General features: G+C 37.7%; 1 protein-coding gene across 3 annotated transcripts in view; it reads right to left on the minus strand.

Annotated features, from left to right (window-relative positions):
• LOC120889078 (SH3 domain-binding glutamic acid-rich-like protein 2) overlaps positions 1 to 26834 on the minus strand; it is a 167663-nt gene that overhangs the window by 13668 nt on the left and 127161 nt on the right. For 2 of the 3 annotated variants that reach the window (XM_078019703.1, XM_078019704.1), the window contains 2 exons: positions 17778 to 17963; positions 16282 to 16317 (listed from right to left, as the gene is read on the minus strand). In XM_078019703.1, coding sequence (XP_077875829.1) covers positions 16282 to 16317; positions 17778 to 17963 — 222 coding nt within the window. The remainder of the gene's footprint in view (positions 1 to 16281; positions 16318 to 17777; positions 17964 to 26834) is intronic. The other variant, XM_078019705.1, reaches the window with a different exon arrangement.

Here is a 26834-nt window from a genome sequence, read left to right on the forward strand (position 1 = left end):
AGCATCTGAGACAAAGATCCTAAAGTTCTTTGCCCTTTCAGTGTTCCCTAAGAGAACAGTTAGGAAAGCCCACAGCAGTCATTCTGAAAAGCTGTATTGCTTCCCACGGCTCAATGACAATTAAGTGACAGAACCATATTATTTCTACATGCCAGGGGCACAAGCAAACAGGAGGCTGCAGGGAACAAAAACAACATGGGGCCAACAAGGAAATGGTGACAGCAATCAGTATACATGAGTCAAAAGGAAATCTGGCCTACCCAAAAGAAAATTTAAAGAGTATTTTTTTTAAGACTATAACAGAGTTGCTACCATGGCTGCTGCTGCTGTTTTAAAATGGGGAGAGAGACTCCTTCTGCTTGAATTCTTTCAGGCCTAAAAGATAGCCTCTGAGCAAATTTCTTGATTTAGTGAATAAGGATCTTTAATTATATACTCTATGTTATGAAATCTTGACATAGAAAGAAAAAGTAGTTGGCAGTTCCAGTCCTAGTACAATGGATGAGATGTAGTTACCTAACAAGGCTTCATTCAGCAACTTCTATGCCAAACACCAAAATAAGCACAAGCTCAAAGCTGAGGCTTTCAAATTCTTAATTCATGTTTAACACTGGTGACCACAATGGTGCAAGATGGCAGGTAAGCACATGCATCCATTTCTTCTCTTATCCAAGTGCTACCGAAGTTGGAGGGACCCAGCAATATGATTTTCTTCTCTTTGTGGGTGTGTGTGGTGCTGGATTAAACCCAGAGCCTTGTGCATGCAAAGCAAGCACTCTACCAACTGAGCTATATCCCCAACCCTCCAGCAATACAATTTTAAGAAATGCCTAGAATATATAATGCAAATACAACTGGAATGGTAGAGTAAACAGGAAAGGAAACCATGGTTCAATGACAATTAAGTGACAGAACCAAAACAACAGAAAAGCAATCCTTCCCAAGGAACTCCCACAGAAACTGCATGCCCGAGACAATGACTACAATGATCTGGAGACTGTGATGGGCAAACACTAAAGCACAAAGAAGTGTGTGTATAATGGCAGAGGCAATCCTTTGCATAGTGTAGTCAGAGCTCTCAAGAAGTGCTCTCAGGACAAAACTGTGAACTGCTGAGCAAACTCTTGAGTCTGTGGTCAGTCTGGGCTCCAAATCAGGCACAGAAAGCAATGGAATGGAGGTGTGTCTTGGAAGGAAAGCATCCTCCACTGCCTTTGTAATGCTCTCTTTCATTAGCATTGGAGGGGTTCATCCTGCTTCTCTGTTGCCACCCAGCCTTATACACAGTCTTAGTCCTCCCACCAAAGGGAAAAGACCTGTGCAAGTCTGGGGAGAAGTCACGCCAGCTTCTAAGAAAGACAAAGGCCAGAAACCAGAAGTAATGCTGGAGAACAGAGATAGCTCAGAGAACACAAGAAACCAAGAAAAATGCTGCTAACTAATGTTCTTGGAGTAATTAGAGAAAATACTACAACAACAAACAAGAACAAGCCAATATTTTTAAAGGAATAATAAGACAACAGCAACAAAAGGGCTTCTGTAAATGAAATTTGATTGCTAAAAAAATTGATAAATACATTAAATAATAGAATGATACAGGACTAAAAACCAAGCTAGTGATCTAGAAAATAAAACTTGAGAATGCCTCTTAGAATGCACAGCATCAAGATCAAGAGAAGGAAATTATTAAACAGGTGAAGAGCACTGCTGGTATGAAGGGCCAAAGGTCCCCAAAAGAATAAATCCAGCAGGGGAAGAAGAAAGACAATGGAAGAGAGGAGAAAGTCAAACAAACAGAACTTTTCCAAAGTGAAATAAATTTCCAGATTGAAACTTCCAACAATTGCTATTGCTGTGCAGAATAAATTAAAAAATCACATTGCAGAACTCAAACACACACATGCTAAAATCTTCCAGAGAGAGAAATCAAACAATTTACCTCTAAAAATCTGATCCAGCAGACATGAAGTCTTCCAGTTACTACCATGAATACAGAATGAGAAGTAATGCTTCCTCGGGGAACATGATTTTAATTCTAGAACTTTAGACCCAACAACGTGATCCATTAAGAATGAGAATCAAATGAAGATGTTTTTAAAAAATCAGAAAGCTCACCAGGTAGAAATGCCAAGTTAACAAAGTGTTTTTTTTTCAGAAGGTAGTCCAAGCAAACAAAAAACAATGTGAAAAAGAAAAGGTATCTTTTCATGTCTTTCCAGACAAGTGTGTGCTGGAGGAGTAAACTGCTGAACTCTGTGAAGGGAATCCTTTGGATACTGGTGTTTGTGCCCTTCTCCTCTAAGCCTGGGATTGAATAGGTTGTATACCCTCTGTGGCTGCTCACACTACTGAACAAGTCTGTAGGAAGCAGTATTTACAGAATTACACCAATATAAGATAATTATGTAAATAATTATCACAATTACAGAAGAGAGAAGAAATAAACATCAATACTATGTATATATGTGCACTTGATCAAAATGAGAGAAATGACAGAAGCTACCTCCCTTCATGTATCAAAGAAAAGTGTAAACACTGTGCTAATTTTAAAATCAAGGAATAGAGACATTAATAAATGAATCATAGAATGGAAGTAACTTAGAAAACAACAAGGCAGGACTTAAATGAAGAGGGTCCATTTTGGGAAAATGGAAGGGATCACCTATAAAGAAGGCAAAGGAAGCCCGCTTTCGATTCCTGCCTTTCTGAAAACAGCCTTTCTGAACTGACATTGGCATCAACATGTCCTTACTGTTTTAACTGCTTTGCTCTTGATTCATTATCTTTAATTATATAAGACTAAGAAAAAAAAAAAGAAAACTGCTAACAGAAAGAAATCCAACAGTTTGAATATTAGTTCAGATGTACTAAACATGCACCTGGGGTGGCCTCAGACTGTCTGGATGAAAGCTTTCAATATTCACAGCACAAGTCATCATTTTTATGAAAGTCACGTCCCAGGGATTCATCACTGTAGAATATCGAGGCAAACATCTCGGTAAGGTGAAAATGGAAGATTAAACATTTACAGACAGAAGAATAAAAATTACAGTTATATGAAAGAGAGAACTGCAAAGAATATCTAACTCAACTATCATGCTTCTGGGCATACAGCTGATCAGTAATCAGCGACAAAGAATTTTTGTCACCTGTTCCCCACTACTTGAGTTTCCCCTTCCTAGTATCTGAGATGATGCCACATAAAAATATTTACAGATGATAGAGAAGATTCTCCTTGATAGGATAACTGATCTTTTAGACAGAAGGGCTTAGAGTACAGATTTCCAATTTCAGAAAAAAGATTTCCTAAGAAAATTCTATCTGTAGAATAGATGAGCTTTTAATAGAGGTGGTTTCCCAAACAAAAAGATTTCATTGTATTCACTGGATTTGCTTTTGACAAATTTGGCTTTGACCTTTATTAATACAATGGAATGCTGCAGAGAATGTGTTTTCTAAAATAGCTTTCAATTTACTAACGGACTTCAAATCACCCACAGCAAAGGCTCAGACCTTCATGAGCAGAACCAAACAGAAGGACTGATCTTTGTTAAGTATGTCCCATGTTCCTAGCATTTTGAGTACCAGTTCTAAGGTAAGAAGGTCACAGAACATGCTGAAGGTAAATGGGCACAAGGAGCTTGGGGACCAATTGAAGGCAAAGATGTCAAGAAAATTTTATGAGATAAAAGTCAATAGCAGTAAAAAGTCTACACCTGCTGGTAATGGGGGAGGGGGAGTAATAAGCAAAGTCCTAGTTAATTAGCAGTGTAATAACAAGTACATCTGAATTGGGTTTTGAGAGAGAGATAGGTCAGAATTATTGGGATTTGGTACTCTGGATGTATGAAGTGAAAAACAAAAGGGGTGTGGGGGATTTTAGGGCTCTACTCTAAGTATCATGTGGATGATGCACCATTAACTTTTCAATAATATCTATATTGTACAGCACAGCCTCCTGGGGATGAGGATGAAAATTTAGGACTTCAGGGTTTTTCCCAGCCTACTAACTCTTAAAATAGAATTCTGTTAGCACATAATTACTAAAGACAAGCTATGAAACAGGTAAAAATTTCTTCCCCTCATTATGTTCTATTCTACTCCACTGTCAGAAGATATACTTAACTGCCATGAGAGGACTTGGGAAACTGCCAATTCAGTGTTTCTCAAATGTGACCAATGAAGAACTCTGGGAGCCTGAGGGAAATGTGAATGGATCAAGCTGAGTAGGGGTGAACTACAGAAGGTGTCGTGAGCGCTGAATAGTGTTAACAGTTTTTAAAGGGTTGGAAAACAAAATAAAACAACCAGACAAAAATCAAAATGAAATAAGACCATAATATGCAGAAAATTACGTGGCTCTCAAAACCTAAAATATTTATTGATTGCCTGATCCCTAATCTAGAGGACTGGAAGATAATTCTGAAGCAGTCCCTGTAAATGTGAAATTCCTGTGAAGCTTTGCTTAATCTTAAAAGTTCATGAAAATGGGACATCCTGCCCTATAAATTGTGTTTATTTTGCTATGTAAAAAATATGTTTTACAATGTGCTCAATCACCAAGTCAAATGGATGTTTTGGGAAGACAGACTTTATTCTCTTGGGCATCTCTGGACAACAAGGAACTTGACTCTGGTTATGCCATCAATGCGTACAATAATCATCTAGTTTTAAATTTTCTTACTTACATTTCATCAAATGTCTTTTTCTTGATCTTGAAGCCAGATTCTAGAACTAATAACAATAACTCCACTCATCGGTAACCATATGTCACAAATCATTGCTGTTGACTGACTGAGACTTTGAGGGCAAGAAGGATCGAATAGCCCAGCTGGGTGTGTTGGTATATGCCTGTATTCCCAGTGACTCAGAAGGCTGAGGCAGGAGGATCCAAGTATTAGGCCAGCCTTAGCAACTTAGCAAGGCCCTGTCTTGAACGATAAAGAACTGAGAATGGAATGGAATAGCCTAAAACGAGAATGTGTTTTCTAAAATAGCTTTCAATTTACTGTACTTCAGAACAGCTTTTTAGTAATGGACTGTCATTTCAAGTGAATGGAAACAAACTAACTAGCTCACCATAGGGGAATGAGTAGGTTAATTATAATAATCCACCCAAAGGAACTTCTAAAAAATAAGTTTATAAGGACATAGGAACTGTTTTTGTTAAAGAATAAAGCAAGGCACAAAATGACATATGTTCAACAGTGTGAATTTTAAAGTTGAAGACTATTTTAAGAAAAGAGAAAATAGATAGAACAGAGATTTGCAGTCTTATTTGAAAGGTAAAACTGACTGCTGCCCCTTCTTTTCCATTCTCATTTTTCAAATTATCTCTATTTGAATATTAATTTTAGTGCTGAAAAAGTGAGAAACACTAACAATAATAATGCTAGATAACCAATTACTTCAATGTGTAAACCTTTTAAATATCTGTTTCCAACCACTTCTTGTAAGACCTTGGTTGAAGATCATTTCTCATGTTTACATTTGGGGATTTAAAAATTCACACACACACACACACACACACACACACACAACACACACAGAAAATAGCAGAAAGACTTTTCAAAATTAAATCTCATGTCCAAATCACAAATTTGTAAAACATAATTATAGGAATAGGTTGTTCATAATTCAAAAATAAGTTGACAAATATACTTAAAATATATGATCCCAAGACAATCTTCTCCAAAGTCTCACATAAACACTGTACCTGGGACAACTGCAGATAGACACACTTCAGTATGCTTGGGGTGAGGTCCCAAGCCTCTGCCAATGGTTAGTAGAGGCTAGCACGTCTCCTTGTCTCTCTTCATGGGAGAGGTAAAGGAATGACATAAAAACCTACTGCTGGTCATTCACTCTTTCTGCTCCTCCTGAAAATTAGTTTAACCCTTCTCTAGCCTACTTTCAAGCCTCAATTCAGGTAGCATGTGGTAAGGCAGGCATAGTTAGCCCCAAACCGCTATTTAAATACAACTAGCCAACAGCTTTATTATCCTCCGACTTGGTTTACATCCTATGATTAGCCACAAATTTAACATTCTGAATTCATTTAAATACCACTTAAGAGTGTAAAAAAAGTACTGGCAATAATTTTAAAATATTCTTAAAAGATGCCTAATGGAAATGGTCAAAGGTTATCTTTCTATAAAATTGTCCATTTGTCTTTCAGATAAACTGTCCTTTCTCATTATAAGACAGGATTTTACAAAACAAACTCTAACTACATCTAACCTTGCTCTATTTCCCTTCACCTTTGCCCTATGACTGACTGAGCACTGGCATCCTCAGCTAAACCTACACTGACCTGTCTATCTGTACAGCCACCGCTTTTTCCTCCTTGATGGTTAATCCATGAATCAGTGTTTCCCAGCCAGATCAAACTTGACTGGATTTCCATTTCTAAGTACCACCTTTAAAAAAAAAAAAAAAAGAAGAAGAAGAAAGAAAGAATTAAAACACAAATTCAGCAAAGCTATGGGACACAAAGAAGACAAGGCAAAAACAACCCCTCAGCTGACCAAAGCTGCACACCACTTCATCCCAGCATCCAGGCACTGCCACCATACCCAGGAGAAAGGCTGAAGAGGAGGCTAAAGAGATAAAGCCAAGGTGAAGGATGAATCACAGAGAAGATCTGCAAGGTTTGTCTGATGAACCTGCTCCTCCAAAGCCAGAGCCCAAGCCTCAAAGTGCCCCTGCAAGAAGGGAGAGACAGTACCTAACAGGAAAAAGGAGAAATCCGACACTGACAAGGATGAGAAGAACCCTGAGGAAATGAAGATGCCCAAACTGGCCAGATATAGAAAGCTGAAGGTGCTGCAGATGCCAAGGGAAGTGTTTTATAACTGTGTATGTAATAGTTTCAATATTAGGCATCCCCCAAAAACTCATGTGTGAGACAATGCACGGTTTAGAGGTGAAATGTTTGTATTATGAGAGCCTTGACACAATCAGTGAATTATTCCCCTGATGGGATGAACTGGCTGGTGACTGCAGGCAGTCGGGTGTGACTGGAGGAGGCAGGTTCCTGGGGGAGTACCTCTGGGGTATATATTTCATTCCTGGGGAGTGGAGTCAGTGTCTCTCCCCCACCCCCTTTCTCCCCTTCCCTTATGGTGTCCTGAGTTGCTTTCCACCCACTCTTCTGCTATGACGTTCCCTCCTTATCTGGAGCTCTGAGGAATGGAGTCAGCCTTCTATGGACTGAGACCTCTGAAACTGTGAGCTCCTAAATAAACTTTTCCTCCTCTGAAATTGTTAGGTCTTTTCACAGCAGTGAAAAGGGTGACTAAAACAGTGTATATCTGGCAACTGTATGGTTTGAAATATTATTTTTTATCAAGTTTTATAAAAATGAAGATTTGTTTTAAGATATGTTGTTAGCACACAGAACACTTCATTGTTGTTTTTTGGGGAAGGAGCATATATCAGCAGTAGAATATCTCCAAAGCTGGACTGCTATAGGGGAAACACCTTTCCCTGCTCTTTTTGAGAGACTTCCTCTTAGTTCCCAGAAGGAGGGATTAACTGATGGCACACACAGCCACCTTAGGACAAAAGTCCTGTGGTGTAGAAAAATTAAATTCATCTTTATGTCCTCCTGTCCATCTCTACCATGGGCATAGACTTAACTCCCCTTAACCCCGAGATCTGTTGAGATCTGACTCCCAACAATAGGTTTTATAATATGTCAAGGAATCTGGAGATAGTGTCCCTCAAAAGAGGAGCAGTTACTTTTCTCAACTGTGGGTCTTTAGACTGATAATTCTGACATTTTCATTTCATTTCCTGAAAGTCAGGGTTGGCTCATAAAAAGTTGTTAAACATGTTAAATGTGAAATGTCAATTGTGTCTCTAAACCTGCCCTACTCAGAGCATCACATGAAGACTTCATTGGGTTTATAGTGGCTTTCTGATTTTGGTAGTCTACCCAAAAAGGGAGTTTGGAAGTTGTAGTACTGTCAGCTCATGTCCTGCCTGAAATACATGATTGTTTATGAAAACTGTTTTTAATAAAGCTGAATACAGTATGGCTTGGGAGAAAAAAGCTACAGGACACAAAATGAACTAAAAAAATTGTGTTTCTATACATTAATAGTGAATGACTAGAAAAGGAAATTTTAAAAAATTATTTATAATAACATCAAAAGAATAAAATATTTAGGAATAAACCCAATTAGATTTATACACCAAAAACTACAAATCATGCTAAAAGAAATTAAGGAAAACATAATAAAAGGATACCCATGTTAATGGACTGAAAAACTTAATGCTTTGGAAGGTTTTTGTTTGTTTATTTGCATTTGAGATGTCATTTCGCTATGACAGCCCAGACTGGTTTCAAACTCATGAGCTCAAGTGATCCTCCCACATCAGCCTCCCAAATAACTGTGAATATAGCCATGTCCCATCACACCCAATGAAGCATTCAACACTGTTAAAATGTCAATATCACCCATAGCAATCTACTGATTCGATGTAATCCCTATTAAAATCCCAAGAGCATTTATTTGCAGAAATGAAACAAAGTCCTGAAATTCTTATAGACTGTCAAGGAACTCCAAATGGCCAAACATCTGGAAAAAGTACAAAGTTGAAGAACTCATACTTCCTTCCTGATATTGAAATATATTACACTGCTTCGTAATCAAAATAGTGTGATATTGACAAAAAGACAAAAAATATAAACTAATAGTATAGAGAGGCTCAAAACAAACCTTTGTGTATATGGTCTAATGACAGACAAGCATGCCGAGACCACTCAATGAGAAAAGGCAAGTTTCTTAAATGATATTGGAAAACTGGATATTCACACACAAAAGAATGAAACTGGACTCAAAATGTGTTAAAGACCTAAACCTATGACCTGAAACTTTAAAACTTTTAGAAGACAACACATGGGAAAAGCTTATCATGGATTTGGCATATGACAACAAAAGCACAGGCAACAAAAGCAAAAATAGATAAATGGAGTATATCAAACTTGAAAAATCTTTTGTTCATCAAAGGATACAGTCAACAAAGTAAAAACACAAGAACAGGAGAAAATATCTGCAAGTCAAATACCTGAAAAGGGATTACTATCTAATGAGAATATAAAAAAGAATCACTATAGCCTAGCAACAAAAAAGTCAAATAACTGGACTAAAATAAGGGAACAGGACTTGAAAAGATATTTTCCCACAGATAAAATATAAATGACTGCCAAGCACAGTTATACACACCTGTAATTCCAGCTTAGGAGGCTGAGGGAGAGGATCACTGGTTCAAAGCCAGCCTCAGCAAAAGCAAGGTGCTAAGCAACTCATTGAGATCCTGTCTCTAAATAAAATACAAAATAGGGCTGGGGATGTGGTTCAGTGGTCGAGTGTCCCTGAGTTCAATCCCTGGGACCAAAATAAATAAATAAAATATGACTAACATACATATTAAAAAGATATTCAATATCACTAATCATCAGAGATATGCAAATAAAAAACACAATGAGATACCATTTCACACACAATAGACTGACTACCACAAGAACTTAACCAAACAAAGCAGAAAATATCAGGTGTGAGTATAGTCTCACTGCTAGTGAGACTATAAAATATTGCAAGAGCCGTGGAAAATGGTTTGGCTGTTCCTTAAAAAATTAAAAGTAGAACTACCCGTATGATCTAGGAACCCTGCTCTGACACAAAGATCAAACGGAATTTAAAATCTGCACACCCATGTTCATAGCAGCACTATTCACAACAGCCAGGAGGTGGAAGCAACCCAAATGACTGCTAATGGATGAATGGATAAAACAGTACACAGCCTTAAAAGGAAGTCTTGTCAAAGCCATGACATGGATAAACCTTGAGAATATCATGCTAAGTGAAAGAAGACAGTCATGAAGGGTCAAACACTGTGGAATTCCACTTATATGAATGAGGTATCTAGAGTAGTCAAATTCTTAGAAATAGAAAGAATGGTGGTGGCCAGGGGCTGGGAAGGATGCTGAGGGGAGTTGTTTAATGGATACAGAGTTTCAATTCTGTAAGATAAAAAGTTCTGGGGGTTTGTTTCACACCCATGTGAATTAAATTTAATACTACTGAACTGTACATTTAAAATGGCTAAGATTTTTACGATACATGTTTTTTACTACAATAAAGGTTTCTAATAATAAAAAAAGAAAAATATATTTAAAAATCCAAATCATCTGCTTGCTAAACAGAAAGGAAAAAAAGGGATAAAAGGAGAATAAATATTTTCCCTTGGTATATATGGATTTCATTTCTAGTACATTCCACACATGCCAGTTCTATAGAAAGAAAAAAGAATTAAAACCTTGAACATGAGGACCCAAGCTTTCTAAAATCTAAACCACACACTAAAACTCATCAGAAAGCCTAGGGGTTGGGACGTTTATCTTTAGAACCCATCTCCAGATTTGCAGAGAAAAATCCTGGCTCACAGCAGAACATTCCTGGGAATCAGCAATAACAACATGGTAGTGCCAGTTCTGGTTCTTGAATGCAAATGAACTAGAAAGGTCACCGGCAACTTAAGGGGAAAGGAATCCATGGAGGCATAGTGAGAAGAGGACAGAACCCACATTAAAGCTGGAGAACCAGTTTAGGAAACAGGAAGGATTTGTTGTTTTGAGTAGCCAAGAACAAACTTGGGCCACACCCAGTTTCAGCTGTGTAAGGTCACCAGACACAGCAATGGCCTGGCCCCATCACCCCTGGATACTCACTGCCACAAACAGATTCCTACTGAACCTGTTTGTTCATCTTCCTCTCAGTGTTCAAAATCTGGGTAAGAAGAACTGAGAGTCAGCCAGGGAACTTCCACTCAGCTTAAATTCCTCCCAACAGAAAAGATATTCTAATGCTAAATGTGAGAGGGAAGTCCACTGACCACATTGGCCACCCTTACTCCATGTACCATATGCTTAGTTAATTCAGTATGAAATAAAGTAATAAATTCCTGGTCAATTCAGGGTATAGAAGAATGGGCAGACTATCTGGATCCTGTCACTTGAGATGTGATAGGTTTCTAGAGGTTAACCAACCACATGAGACCACTCATAAACCATCCTTGGGTAAAGCAAGGTGCACAGGAGCAGGTGGATAAATGAGGTCTCGTGCTGGTTGCCCTCTAATGCTTTGTCAGGGTCATATTTACTTGATGTGGATAAAAGCAGACATTGTCTTCAACAGCCCTGCCAGAACAGAGTATGATGACAGGATACACTCCAGCAGTTGCTGTCGTCACTACCCTGGGAGCAAAACCACTGGAGCAGAGAAGATGCCATTTATCTTGCACAGTTTAATCAATATGATAACCTCTAGCCAGCTCCCAGGCAGTCTACCTGAAACAACCTCCCCAGACTCCACAGGGCAAGACACAGAGAGATTCAGAAGTCATAAAGAACCAAAAATAAGGAGAATGAAGTTAACATGACTTCACAACATTATACTCTTTTATTCATTCAATACATTCCCCTGTTCAAGGGGCTCTGAAGACTTTGCTTTTAAGGATAGAGCAAGCATGTCAAGGCCTCCTTTCTCTCAAACAGTCAATATAACAAAAGATTTAAAAAACAGAAACTTCATTATTTGGATAAAGTTGGAGACATCTACAGCCCTGAACCATGACATACATGGACAGTGGGTGGACATAAAAAATGGCTAGGAATACAAATCATGTCTTGATAATAACCCTGAGTGTTAATAGCCTAAACTCACCAATCAAAAGACATAGGCTAGCTGATTGGGTCAAAAAATAAGACCCAACAATATGCTGCCTCCAAGAGACTCATCTCATAGAAAAAGACATTCACAAATTGAAGGTGAAGGGTTGGGAAAAATCATACCACTCACATGGACTGCAGAAACAAGCAGGGATTTCCATCCTCATATCAAATAAAGTAGACTTCAAACTAAAGTCAATCGAAAAGGACAAAGAAGGATACTACATACTGCTCAAGGGAACCATACACCAAGACTTAACAATTATAAATATATATCCCCCAAACAATGGAGCGTCTATGCTCATCAAACAATCTCCTCAAAAGTTCAAGAGTCAAACTGACCACAACACAACAATTCTGGATGACTTTAACACACCTCTTTCACCACTGGATAGATCTTCCAAATAAAAGCTGAACAAAGAAACTACAGAACTCAATAACACATATAGAATATTTCATCCTTCAACAAGTGAATACACTTTCTTCTCAGCAGCACATGGATCCTTCTCTAAAATAGACCATATATTATGCCACAAAGCAAATCTTAACAAATAAAAAAGGAGTAGAGATACTACCCTGCATTTTATCAGATCACAATGGAATGAAATTAGAAATCAACAATAAAATAAAAAGTAAAAACTATCCCAACAACTGGAGACTAAATAATTTGCTACTGAATGAACACTGGGTTGCAAAAGACAAGGAGGAGATTAAAAAAATTCTTAGAGGTAAATGAGAACACTGACACAACATATCTCTGGGACATTATGAAGGCAGTACTAAGAGGAAAGTACACTGCATGGAGTTCATTCCTTAAAAGAAGAAAAAGTCAACAAAGAAATGACATAACACTACATCTCAAAGCCCTAGAAAAAGAAGAACAAATCAAAAAGCAGTAGGACACAGGAAACAATTAAAATCAGAGCTGAAATCAATGAAATTGAAACAAAAAAATTAATTGAAAAAATTGACAAAACAAAAAGTTCTTCGAAACAATAAATAAAATTGACAAACCCTTAGCCATGCTAACAAAGAGAAGCAGAGGGAAAACTCAAATCACTAACATATGGGATGAAAAAGGAAATATCACATCAGACACTACAGGAATACATAAGATAATTAGAAATTATTTTGAAAACTTGTATTCTAATAAAATAGAGAATATGGAAGGCATTGACATTTCTAGAGGCATATGAGTTGCCCAAATTGAATCAGGATGATATACACATTTGAACAGATCAATTTCAAGCAAGAAAATAGAAGATGCCATCAGAAGCCTACTAATGAAGAAAAGCTCAGGACCAGATGGATACACAGCTGAGTTCTACAAGGCCTATAAAGAAGAACTAATACCTACATTCTACAAATTATTTTGTGAAATAGAAAAAGAGGGAGCATTTGCAAACTCATTCTATGAGGCCAATATCACCCTGATTCCAAAACCAGGCAAAAACACATAAAACAAAGAAAACTTCAGACCAATATCTCTAATGAACATAGATGCAAAAATTTCTCAATAAAATTCTGGCAATTGAATACAAAAAATATAAAAAAGATAGTGCACCACAATAAAGCGGGGTTCATCCCAGGAATACAAGGTTGGTTCAACACATGAAAATCAATAAATGTAATTCATCAAATCAATATATTTAAAGATAAGAATCAAATGATCATCTTAATTGACACAGAAAAAGCATCTGACAAAATACAATACCCATACATCTTCAAAACACTTGAAAAACTAGGGATAACAGAAATGTATCTCAACATTATAAAAGATATCTATGCTAAGCCCCAGGCCAACATCATTCTAAAGGAGAAATATTGAAAGCATTCCCTCTAAAAACTGGAACAAGACAGGGATGTCCTCTTTCACCATTTCTATTTAACATAGTTCTTGAAACACTCACTGGCCAGAGCAATTAGACAGATGAAAGAAATTAAAAGGATACGAATAGATAAAGAAGAACTTAAATTATTTGCTATACCTAGAAGACCCAAAAAGTTCCACCAGAAAACTTTGAGAACTAGTAAATAAATTCAGCAAAGTAGCAAGATACAAAATCAACACCCACAAATCAAAGGCAGTTCTGTAACAAATCCTCTGAAAAGGAAATGAGGAAAACTACCCCATTTACAATAGCCTCAAATTAAAAAAATAAAAAATACTTGGGAATCAACCTAACAAAAAAGGTGAAAGACATCTGCAACGAAAACTACAGAATGTTAAATAAAGAAATTAAAGAAAGATCTCTCTTGTTCTTGGACAGGCAGAATTAATATTGTCAAAATGACCATACCACCAAAAGCAGTATACAGATTTAATGCAATCCTAATTAAAATCTCAATGACATTACTCATAGAAGTAGAAAAAGCAATCATGAAATTCATCTGGAAAAATAAGAGATCCAGAACAGCAAATGCAATCCTTAGCAGGAAGAGTGAAGCAGGTAGCATCACTATACCAGACCTTAAACTATACTACAGAGCAATAGTAACAAAAACAGCATGGTATTGACACCAAAATAGACTGGTAGATCAGTGGACAGAATAAAGGACACAGAGACTAACCCACAAAACTACAGCTATCTTATATTAGACAAAGATGCCAAAAACACACATTAGAGAAAAGACAGTCTCTGCAACAAATGGTGCTGGGAAATCTAGAAATCCATATTCAACAAAATGAAATTAAGTCTCTATTCCTCACCATGCACAAAACTCAACTCAAAGTGGATCAAAGCCCAGGAATTAAACCAGACACACTGCACCTATTAGAAGAAAAAAATCAACCCAAATCTCCATCATGTCAGATTAGGCCCCAACTTCATAAGATTCGTATAGCATAAGAACTAAAATCAAGAATCAATAAATGGATGGATTCAAACTAAAAAGCTACTTCTTGGCAAAAGAAACAATCTGTGCGGTGAATAGAGAGGCTACATGTTAGGAACAAATTTTTACCACTCACACATCAGATAGAGCACTAATCTCCAGGGTATATAAAGAACTCAAAAAGCTAAGCACACACACACAAAAAAAACAAACAAACAAACAAACAAAAAACAATAAATGAGCCAAATAACTGAAATGCAAATCAAAACTACTCTGCAATTTTATATTATTCTAGTAAGAATGGCAGCTATTAAGAACACAGATATGGGCTGGGGATGTGGCTCAAGCGGTAGTGCGCTCTCCTGGCATGCCGTGCGGCCTGGGTTCGATCCTCAGCACCACATAAAAATAAAGATGTTGTGTCTGCTGAAAAACTAAAAAAATAAATATTTTTTTAAAAAAAGAATACAGACAACAATAAATGTTGGTGAGGATGTGGGGAGAAAGGCACACTCATATATTGCTGATTACTGCAAATTAGTGCAGCCAATATGGAAAACAGTATGGAGATTCCTTGGAAATCTGGGAATGGAACCACCATTTGACCCAGCTATCCCTCTCCTCGGTCTATACCCAAACAACTTAAAACAGCATACTACAAGGAAACAGCCACATCAATGTTTATAGCAGCACAATTCACAATAGCTAAACTGTGGAACCAACCTAGATGCCCTTCAATAGATGAATGGCTAAAAAAAATGTGACACATACACAATGGAATATTACTCAGCAATAAAAGAGAATAAAATCATGGCATTTGCAGGTAAATGGCTGAAGTTACAGAAGATAATGCTAAGTGAAGTTAGCCAATCCCAAAAAACCAAATGCTGAATGTTTTCTTTGATATAAAGAGGCTGATTCATAGTGGGATAAGGAGAAGGAGCATGGGAGGAATAGATGAACTCTAGATAAGGCAGAGGGGTAGGAAGGGAAGGGAGGGAGCATGGAGTTATAATTGATGATAGAATGTGATGATCATTATTATCCAAAGTACATGTATGAAGACACGAATTGATGTGAATACCAGAGATATGAAAAATTGTGCTCTATATGTGTAATAAGAACTGTGATGCATTCTTCTGTCATATATAAATAAAAATGTATTAGTTGTTAAAAAAATAAAATAAAGTAAAAAAATAAAAATAAACAAATGAGTGAAAGGAAGACCAGTAGAGGAAAGAGAATAGTGAGAGGGAGGAGGGAAAGGAAAGAAGAGGCACTGAGGACTGAAATGGAGTAAATTAAAACCATACACGTATGATTTTGTCAAAATGAACCCAACTATTATGTATAACGTAATGCACTAATAAAAGAAAAAAATACTAAAAAACAAGGGGGGCAGGGAATGACATAAAAATTAAATGAAAGAATTAAGAGTTAAAGAAGGAGCAAAAAATCAAAGAGGGAGATAATAGGGAAAAACAGATTAGAAAATTATATGAAAAATCTAACGCCTAAATTAAAAGGCACTCAAGACAAAGGCAACAGGGAAAAACTAGGAAGAAGTGTTTCAGAGAAAACAATACAAGAACATATTTAATAATACAATCATACAATTTCTTGACTATAAAGGCACAATGAGCACTCACCACAATGAATGCAAAATAGTATACACGACAGTAATTTACCAAAAAATTTTGAGTACATACCTGAATAAGAGACCTTAAAACTTTACATGGAAGAGACTGACACAAACAACATATAAATAAAGATCAAGGAAAACAGCATTAGACATTTCACTTGCAGCTCTGGAAAGCAGATGATAATGAAGCAACAACATTTAAAATTTTTCAACCTAGAATTCTACACTCAGAAAGTACTCCCACACTACAAAAGGCACAGAGGTCTTTTCGTACCTGTCCTAGGGAGAAAAAATTGCTGGATTTTTGTTTTAAGCTTTCTAGCGCTACTTGATTTTTAGTTTTGTTTTCAACTGTTTCCTCACTTTGGTCTACAAGCATAATAGTACGCTCTATTCTCTGCAGTCATGCATGAATAGTACACACCTTAGTTATAATACACTTCACCCAGTAAAATATGTGATATTAAAAACCCCACAAAGTAATAACCTTTACTTTCATATTATAATGTATTATAAGAAGGACTTTAGAACCAGTGACAAGACATCCTTGGAGGTAAGACCGATACTACTTTCCTTTGCTTAAAGATGAGAAACAGGCTTAAAAAGATAAGTAAATTTCCAAAGGTATCTTGGCCAATGTAAGGCAGTACCAGGACCAGTTATGCCTAGTTCACATTCAGGATTCTCCTCACACATCTACAGCTAAGAAAGCTGTGCAGTCTATTCATGGCTTTACTTTCCAACTTCTTATTCTGTGTGAGCCCTGGGGAAAGGCAACTGCTTCCTCTGAAGTCACTAAAGCACACTATCATCCCTTACTCCACCCTAAAGACAACCCCGCTATTTATGGTCTCAAGTACCTCAGCACTGCAGCTCCTTCTCCTTCTCCTTCTCCAGGCCTCATCAAACTATGGTCCCAAATAAACACTGACCTATGTACTTAAAGCTACAGCAAAAGGCAAATCCTAACCTACTCGTTAGAAAGAAGTTCACCAAATGTTTTTTTAACAAAAGGACTAAGAAGGTAGGTAGATAATTAGACAAAATTATCTTCACTTTCTTAAATGGTACTTATAGCAGAAAGACACCTAATAGGTTTTAGAAGTTCATAGGAATCCCTCTGGTTCATAATCATAAAAAATGGAACTCTGAGTTATAATCAGTTTTTAGTAGTTATTTATACCACAGAGGGATAAAGATTCAAAAATAATTCCCTCTTCTACTCTGCCCCACCAAATGTATTAATTGAAAGATAAGCTTCATTTAGAACGTAACAAGTACACATACACACATTTTCCCTTCCCATCCCCTCTTTCAAAGCAGAGAGAAACAGGAAGACAGACACAGACTCACACCCAAGACACCACACAACCACTCACATGCACACACTGAATGTGACGCTGGATTCATATGCCCTCCAGCTTTCCCTCAATGGATTATGGCCCTGAGTGAAGAGGTCACAGTCTTCACTGTATTAAAAAAAAAAAAAAAAAACAGCTGTGCTCTAGCTGATGTGCTATGAGTAAGAAAATGAAATGGTGTGGTAACAGTCCAGCCACTTACTCCACAGTATCGGTCGCCATTAAATATCTGAGGTGGCAGCGGGTTGCCCTGAGCAGGCTTCTTCTCTGGGGGGATGTTTTTGTACATCCATTGCCTCTGTTCTTCTGACATTGTGATATCCACCTCCTCAAACTCTATCTTGTTGGCTTCCAGAAATCTAACCACATCCTGCTGCTTCTTCTTTATCTAGAGAGAAGACAAACAAAAGAAGAGAAATGCTCATCTGAAACAATAAATATGTTTCCAAACTGAAACATGATAAGGAGATTCGATTTCTCATTGTCAGAGGTAACTGATGCAAAAAAGAGGTGGTTGACAGAGGTGTCCTGCACTGTCTGCACGCTGGACATCCAATGCAGGACTACGCAGGTCCTGCCGTAGAGACTTCTCTACCTGGACTTCCCAGAACGCTTCCCAGGCTCCATCAGATTGCCCAGAAGGAACAGACTGAGGGGAGAGAGTGACAGCTCTCCACGGACCATGACTTCTTCCCATCCCACCCTCACCCCACAAGTAGTTGACATTTACAGTCACTAAAGCTCTGCTGCCCAAAACTATTTGAAAAATGTGGGTACCACATCTGAGAAACCAACATTTCATTGATTGATGAGAGCAGCATTTCTATTCCCCTTAGCAGCCTCTTTCAGACATTTCACAGCTATAACCACTGCCATGAGAGAATCCGTTCATCAGTTCACAAGAGGAAAATGTTCTCCGCTTCCAAGGTGAGAGGAAACCAGGAGCACCATCTTCCTGTGAACAGTTTCTTAACCCTCTCATTCCTCTTATCCTTCACTTTTCCTTCTTTGGTCACTAGGGGTCAGGTGTGCTCCTGAGGAGCTGTGGACACATCTACAGATATGGCAAATGTTAATCCACCTTCTAAAGAAGCTAAGGGTCTGTATTAACTAATACAGATGGAATGACAATATTCAGTGTCTTAAACAGGCATGTAAAACATAATAAAACAAGATTGCCTTTTCTAAGTGATTATGAAGAATCTGCTTAAAGAACAAACTTAAGGATGAAGAAAATTTTACAAGACCAGGGCAAAGAACCATTTTGAGAGATCAAGCAGTTAGAAAGACCTCTCAACAGAGAAAATAAAATGCTCACAAAATAAGCTCTTACACACAGTTATCTCCATCCTACCCAAACACCGCCACAAAAATGTGTTATATGCTATGTGCAAAGAGCATTTGTTCACTGGGTTGAAGTTCCTGAATGACTAACAAGATGGTGTAGTTAGTATGGACACAAATAAAATGCTGGAAAAATAGGTCAACTTCAAGTTCAGTGATATTGTAAGATGAGAGAATTATGTCACAATTATAAATACAAACTTATAAAAGTGATCTGAATTTTTTGAATACAGACTTTTCTCATTTCTGAAAAGTTTACTTTTTCGCCTCACTGATATACAGTTTCAGAAATGCGGTTATATTATTTGAAACTTCAACTGGCCTAAAAGCATCATTTATTCCTGCTTAATTTCCCCTTAAAAGCCTACTAGATAGATTTTATTGTTCCTGTTATATAGATGAGGAAACTTAAGTCAAAGTGGATACTTGTTCTGATCTACAACTAGAGCATATTCTTGTGAAAACAATCATGTCATTTTTCTGCTTAAAATATTTCTAAAGGTTCCCCACTACCCCTGGGTATATAAATTCTACGTTAACTCAGTTTTTCATCTCTGTGACTAAAACACCCAACAAGAATAACTTGGAAGAGGAAAGACTTATTTTGACTCACCATTTCATATGTGTCAGTCCACAATTGACTGGCTTCATTGCTTTGGGCCTGAGTGAGGCAGAATGTCATGGCGGAAGGGCATGGTGGAAGAAAGGTACTCAATCATGGAACCAGGAAGCAGAAAGAAAGAGGAAGGAAACAGAGACAAGACAGTGCCAAGGGCATTCCTCCAGTGACCTACTTCCTCCAATCATGCCCACCTGCCTGTAGTTTTCACCAAATCACCTAGTCTGTTCAGCTACCAAAGGATTAATCCATTGATGAGGTCAGAGCCCTGACCCAAAGCCCCACTCCTGAACACTGCAGCATTGGGGACCAGGCCTTCAACAGAGGAGACATTCCAGATCCAAACCATAACAATGCCTTCTTAGCATACTATGATATCTGATATCCTTTGTGATCCAGTTTGTTTATAAAACAAGTTATTTGCATTTGTTCAGGAAATCATAAAACAAACAGTGATCTATAATGCTACTACTAGGCAACCACTGTCAAAATTTAGAGAAATGAACTTAAACTTTCTGCTCCTGAGAGCTCCATAACTCCAACACATTTTAAATATTTATGATAGTAATTAAAAAATCAAGATACATAATAAAACCGTGGTTTTCCAAATAAAGTATATACAGATAACATTGTCTTTACCCCAAACTGTGGCCACTTTAAAACTCATATATTCTCATTACTAGGATACAGAAAAGACAAAACGGCTTCCTTACTTCCCTACCCCACCCTATACACACAGATACAAACTTGGCACACACCAGACACATCTGTTGATACAATCCCTGTGGTACAACTGATCTTTCCTTTCACAGGATCACACCTGGTAAAACAGACTGTGTCTTGCTCCTTTCATTCAATGACATATCATAAATACTTTCTCTAGACACTGACATTTTTTAAAAGCATTAATTTTAATATCTGCCTGAAAATCCCATCATGTACATATACAGCTAACTACTACTCTATTGTTGGATATTTAGTATACTTGTAACTTATATAGTGGACATCTTATTCTACTCGAGCTGTTATAATGAAATTCCAGACTGTGTGGCATATAAACAAATTTATTCCTCACAGTTCTGGAGGCTTAGAGGTCCAAGATCACGATGCTCCAGAATTGGAGTCTGGTGAGGGCCCATTTCTTGGTTCTCAGATGGAAGCTTTCTGCCATGTCCTCATGTGGTGGAAAGGACAAGTTACTTTTCTGGAGCCTAATCCCCTTCCAACAGCACACCTCCTAATGTCATTGCACTGGAGCTTAGGTTTAAACACATGAATTCCGTGGAGAACAGCCAGGAGGGGAGTGGTCTATGGCACAGAGATGCTGTGTTTCCTATAAACCAAGTGCTCAGGTTGTGACAAGAGGCCCAATCTCAAGCCTTTTGTTAGCCACTGATCCCCATGATTCCTGACTCTTTCATGAAAAGCTAAATGAGTAAAAAGAAGAAATGGAGACTTGGGCTATAGCTCAGTAGCAAGCACTTCCCTATCATGTATGAAGCACTGAGTTTAATCCTTAGCACCGCATAAAAATAAATAAAATAAAGGCACACTGTCCAGCTACAAAAAAAAAAAAAATAAATTAAAAAAATAAGAAGAAATGGAAGAAAAAAGAAAAAAACTAAGACCCATATAAGGTAGTTAATACTATAGCAAATCACCCACTATACAAACTGGAAAAAATTTAACCCAGAGAAGGAAGTTTCCCAATGGATGTTTGTAGCCTTAGCATCAGGAAAGAATATGAATCATACCATTACCGGTTGTTTTTAAGATCTGCAGAGGTGACTGTGGCCTAAAACACTAGGGTCCAAGCTTTCCAGGCAGAGATGGTTTAGAGCTCATGGCCTTCAGGGTGGATCGCAGATGACAAAAAAGCTTCCCATGTAGCAATAGGAAGCCACCAAGGGTACCTCATGTGCTGGGCATGATCCCAGAGTCCAAATAACAATACCATGCACAATCACTTCCTTCACACAGTGAGTTTTATTCTCTCCATGTTTCAGCTTTTCTGAAATGTAATGCAACTTACAATCAATATTTTAAAAACCTACTGAGCAAATGAAGGAGTAGTAAATTGTGGGACAACAATCTCTGACTCACCTGTGTCAACTTATCCATGGGTGGAAGGTACCTATAACTCCCATGTTTGTTTTTATTTAAATACACTTATTAGCCAAGGCTGACAGTTGCTATTTACCGAGTAACCAGTTTCCCTTTCTTAATAAAAGAAGTTTGCTTTGTTAGGAGAGCAATGTGTTCAATTACAAAAACCTGTTTACACAAATGCTTCTGTAGGTAGAAGTGATTCCATGATATAGTTTTGGCCAAGTAGATGTAAGGCAAACTGTCCTTGGTAAGACTCCACTTCATGAATTAAAAGACAAAGTCTCCTTTTGCCCTCAGCCTTCTCTTTCCTTGTTTGTGGGGAAAAAAAAATGGAGAAAATTTGGAGTACATTTACAACGATTTATGTTTATGTTTTTTAAAGGTTCTTGAAGGTCATGAAGGAAATTAACAAAAAAGGGTCAGAGAAGTAGGAAGACACAGTACCTGGAGGTACAGAAACTATTTCACAAGGTGAAAACAAATGCCAAGATTAAGCAGGAAGCAGGAATCACAGCTGCCACCCCAGTCTTCTCTTGCACAGCCTACTCTAAACTTTTCTATGTCAGACAAACAAACCCCTAACAAGGTAAGCCACTCTTTATCCAGCTTCCTATAGTTTGCACCCAAGTGTAATACCACCTGATAAAATTCTCAACTGCTAATTCAAATATCTTTAGAAATACTGTGTTATCAGGAAGATTTCTAAATGAAAGCTATTACCACACAGTAGAACCTGGAAACAAAAACTGCAAGACATAAATTAAAAATAAGTGAGTGACAGCAAAAGAAACAATCAGTGGGGTGAATAGAGAGCCTACAGAATGGGAGCAAATCTTTACCTCAAGCACATCAGAGAACTAATCTCTAGGATATATAAAGCACTCAAAAAACTTTTTTTTTTTTAAACACGTTTCTGCCATGCGACCAGTGCTGGCTTCATAAAAGAAGGTTCGATGCATAAAAAATTGCTAGTGAGTTTTAAAATTAAAGAGGCAGACCCTCATTTACCTTTATTTCCCACCTAATGCAGTGGCGAAGTTTACAGAACAGGCTAGCAAGAGAGGGAGAGCAAGCCAGGGAGTGAGCTTTTATTGGGGAACAAAAAATTCAAGGAAACATCCCATCCAATGAAGGGGGGCAGCATCCCAAGGTCAGGGCCAGCGATTGGGTCTTCAGGTCAGTGGCCAGGCACGCCCTTGTACCTGGGACAGGGTGGGGAAGGCTCTGACACCGCTGAGTCTAGGCGCCTCTCACCCACCAGGGAGATAACTCAAATCACGTGTGAGGATGGCCTCCCACACATGTTTGTTCAAGATTTTATTTGAAAGCTTAATGAGGAAATACATGATATGCAAAAACTAGTTCAAATGTGTTGATGTTAAATAAAGAAGAATGAAAAAATAATGTAATAATCAAGGTAATAATAATGATAACAATAATCAAGGGTAAGAATACAGGTACTAAGTGGTATAAGACCAGAAGAAGCACTTAAAAAACTTAACACAGAAAAAACAAATAACCCAATCAATAAATGAGCCAAGGAACTGGTCAGACACTTCTCAGAAGAGGATATATAATCAGTCAACAAACATGAAAAAGTGTTCAACATCTCTAGCAATTAGAGAAATGCAGGAGTAAGAACGGCAGCTATCAAGAATACAAAGAACAATAAATGTTGGTGAGGATGTGGGGGAAAAGGCACACTCATACATTCCTGGTGGGTCTGCAAATTGGTGCAGCCAATGAGGAAAGCAGTATGGAGATTCCTTGGAAAGCTGAGGGAGATTCCTTGGAAAGCTGAGAATGGAACCACCATTTGACCTTCCTAGGTTTATACCACTCCTAGGTTTATACCCAAAAGACTTAAAAGCAGCATACTACAGGGGCACAGCCATATCAATGTTTATAGCAGCACAATTTACAATAGCTCAATTGTGGAACCAACCCAGATGCCCTTCAGTAGACCAGTAGATGAATGGATAGGGAAACTTTGGCATATATACACAAAGGAATATTACTCAGCATTAAAAGAGAGTAAAATCATGACATTTGCAGGTAAATGGATGGAGCTGGAGAATATAATGCTAAATGAAGTAAGCCAATCCCAAAAAACCAAAGGCCAAATGTTTTCTTTGATATGAGAATGCTGACTCATAATGGTGATGGTGGGGAAGCATGGGAGGAATGGAGGAACTTTCAGATAGGGGAAAGGGGTGGGAGGGGAAGTTAGGGGGAAAGACGATAGGAATGAAGATGGAATGAGTTAGACACTATTACCCTAAGTACATGTATGAAGACACGAATGGTGTGAAAATACTTTGTGTACAATCAGTGACTTGAAAAATTGTGCTCTATATGTGTAATATGAAATGAATTGCATTCTGCCATCATGTATAACAAATTAGAATAAATAAATAATAAAGAAAAAAAGTGAGTAAATATTTGTAACTGGATCAATTGATGAATTTTCACTACTTTCTTCATAAAGCAGCAACCAGGGTATTGGACCTAAAACAGGAAGATATCTACAAAAGGATGAAAGTTGCATTCACTTTATCAATATATACCATTACATACCATACACAGCAATTGAAGGGAAGAAATACTGCCAAATCTCTTGGGTTAGACTGGGGGCAGGCAAAATATCACTATTTTTATATGGCCTGCAGCTGAAAATGACCTGCACATATTTAGATGATTGGAAAAAAATCAAAATAATATTTCATGACATAAAATTATATGAATACAAATTTCAGTGCCTCGAATAAAGCTATGTGGAAACAAATCAACACTCATTCATTTTACATATTGTCTATTGCTTAATTTGCCCTACAATGGCAGGGTTGGGTAATTGCAATAGAGAAAGTGTGGTCCCCAAAGTCTAAACTAATTACTAAATACCCTGTGCAGAAAAAGCTCGTCCACCTGTTGGGTTGGATTTCAGATCTTCATTCTTAATTTACGGTGCAAAGTTCACTTTCTCAGTGAGCCTTCCCCTGCCCACCAGATTTTACATTTTAACCAGCCACTGCAGGACTTCACCCTTGCAATGTTTTTTTACCATAGCATTTAGCATGTAACATGCCCATGTTTGTTTGTCCACCTCCCCCTACTAGAATATAAACTACTCCAGGGCAGGGGTTTTCTGATTTGCCTACTGCTGTATCACCAGTAGTGGCTGGCACACAACAGACACTGAATACACACTTGTTAATAAATACACAAAATGTTTGCAAGTACTTGAAGGGCAGCAAGACACTCGAGTCAGTACTTTTTCCTTGGGTCTCAGACAGCCCTCACTCTAATCACTTTGCTGATGCTTTATTGTCTCCATATCTATTTCCCTTTTTTCCATTCCCTCACCTCTTCCTCCACAATGCCAGTTCTGTAAACACAGGGACTGGCACACTCAGGTGGTCTTCAATAAACATTAACTGAATGGATGATTAAGGAATTATCACTTCAGCAAGGAACATCAGAGATTTCTAGATGAAATTAAAGAAAAGCTATTCAAACTCACTTGCTAATTTAATTCAGGAATAAATGTAACAGGTTTAGTCTAACAGAAAAGTGGATCAAACACCAGTGTTTCTCAATCCTTAATTTAAAAAGTATGTTCTAGGATTCTATCTCTAACTGGAAATAACCAAAATAATTCAGAAGAATCTCTAGATCCTGAATGTTTTTAAACACTTTGCTTCTAGCTTTGACAAGGTATGAAGAAAGTTTAATTCTATTAGTTAATTTTTTAAATTGCAAGAACATAATGTGCTGCTTTACTCAAATGATTTTAAATTGTTAATACATTGCAAATTGATGGCAACTGAGAATTAAGCAAAAATGTTGGTATTTCCCTGATTCTGCCTCCAATTGCTATCATAGGGTTCTAACATCCTGAACCATTTACCCCAAATACATCCAGGAGCTCTGAAACAAGCTTCTTAGATGTGCTTCAAGCTGTCTTCCCAGCCATAACACAGATAAACCTTTACCCTTTCTACTCTAGTATCTACAGAGGGCCCTAATGCCTGCACCCAAGCCTTCATGAACCACAGCCATAGGCCCCCTGGCAGCTGTCCAGGCTGTGCTGCAGTGTTTGCTGACAAAGCATGGACACTTAGCGACCCATGGAAATCTTAGTAAAGACGCTGTAGCTTTCACTGGCAACCTTCTGGTCCCAAGAGTCCCAAGGGAGTCGATCAGAAGACAAGATAATAAATTACATTGCAATTGACTCAGACTTATCTCCTACTCTGTGACAATGACCTCTAAGTAAACTTGCATGCCTTTACTCCCTCTTGTAGGTTTAGAGATTTCCCAGGAGGTTGCCAGTTAACTTGTATAATTAGGAAGACCCTGGAAATTTCTTCCAGAGGCTTCCAGACATGTCTCATCATGTTTAAATTCTGAGTGTGCACAGCTGATTCAGCAGCACCCTGGGACCTTTGGAAGCAATAGTAGATGAGGAGGCATAAACAATTTGAGTAAGATGGTTTTATTTTTCAAAAAATTGAGATTGAATATGAACAACTGTGGGAAAATAAGTTTAATTATAGACAAATAAGGTACAAAGGACAAAGAGGAGAACTGAAAGAAAGAAAAAGAACCCAAGAGGTAAGACTGTTTAGGTTTTAACCAGGGTCCTGTCATTTGGGCTGTCTTAGAGAAATTACTTAACTTCTTTGTCAGCCTCAGTTTCCAAATCCATGAAATGAAACCAGTAGCTTTCTTTTTTCAATAGGTCTAGTGGAGAATTACATAAAAAAAGAGCTAAGCAGTAAAAGACACTTGCTCAACTGTTCATTCAAACATATCAGCTTTTCCCTCTTTGCCCTAGATGCAGCTTTCTGCAAAAAGTATAAAATGGTATCTAAGTATTTTCAAAGGCAATAGGTTTTATTTCACCTACTTTCATACTTCAAACCCACAGCTTCCTTTTTTTTTTTTTTTTTTAATGACATGAGGTAGACGTAAGCTGGTCAGGGCTTTTTATGTATCTCAAATGGAAAAAAGTCAAAAGGCAGGAAGAGGAAAGAGAAGAGTGAAAGAGAGATGTTCTTAAAACTTGACAAAATTAGCAAAGAAGAGGCTAGACTGGACTAGAGGAGGCAGAGGGCCCCAAGACAACTCCTCCTTTCAACTAAAAAGGGAGGATGGGACCAAGGCTCTTTTCCCTGTCAAAGTTCC

This window comes from Ictidomys tridecemlineatus, chromosome 8, assembly GCF_052094955.1.
Source record: "Ictidomys tridecemlineatus isolate mIctTri1 chromosome 8, mIctTri1.hap1, whole genome shotgun sequence".
Taxonomy (NCBI): domain Eukaryota; kingdom Metazoa; phylum Chordata; class Mammalia; order Rodentia; family Sciuridae; genus Ictidomys; species Ictidomys tridecemlineatus.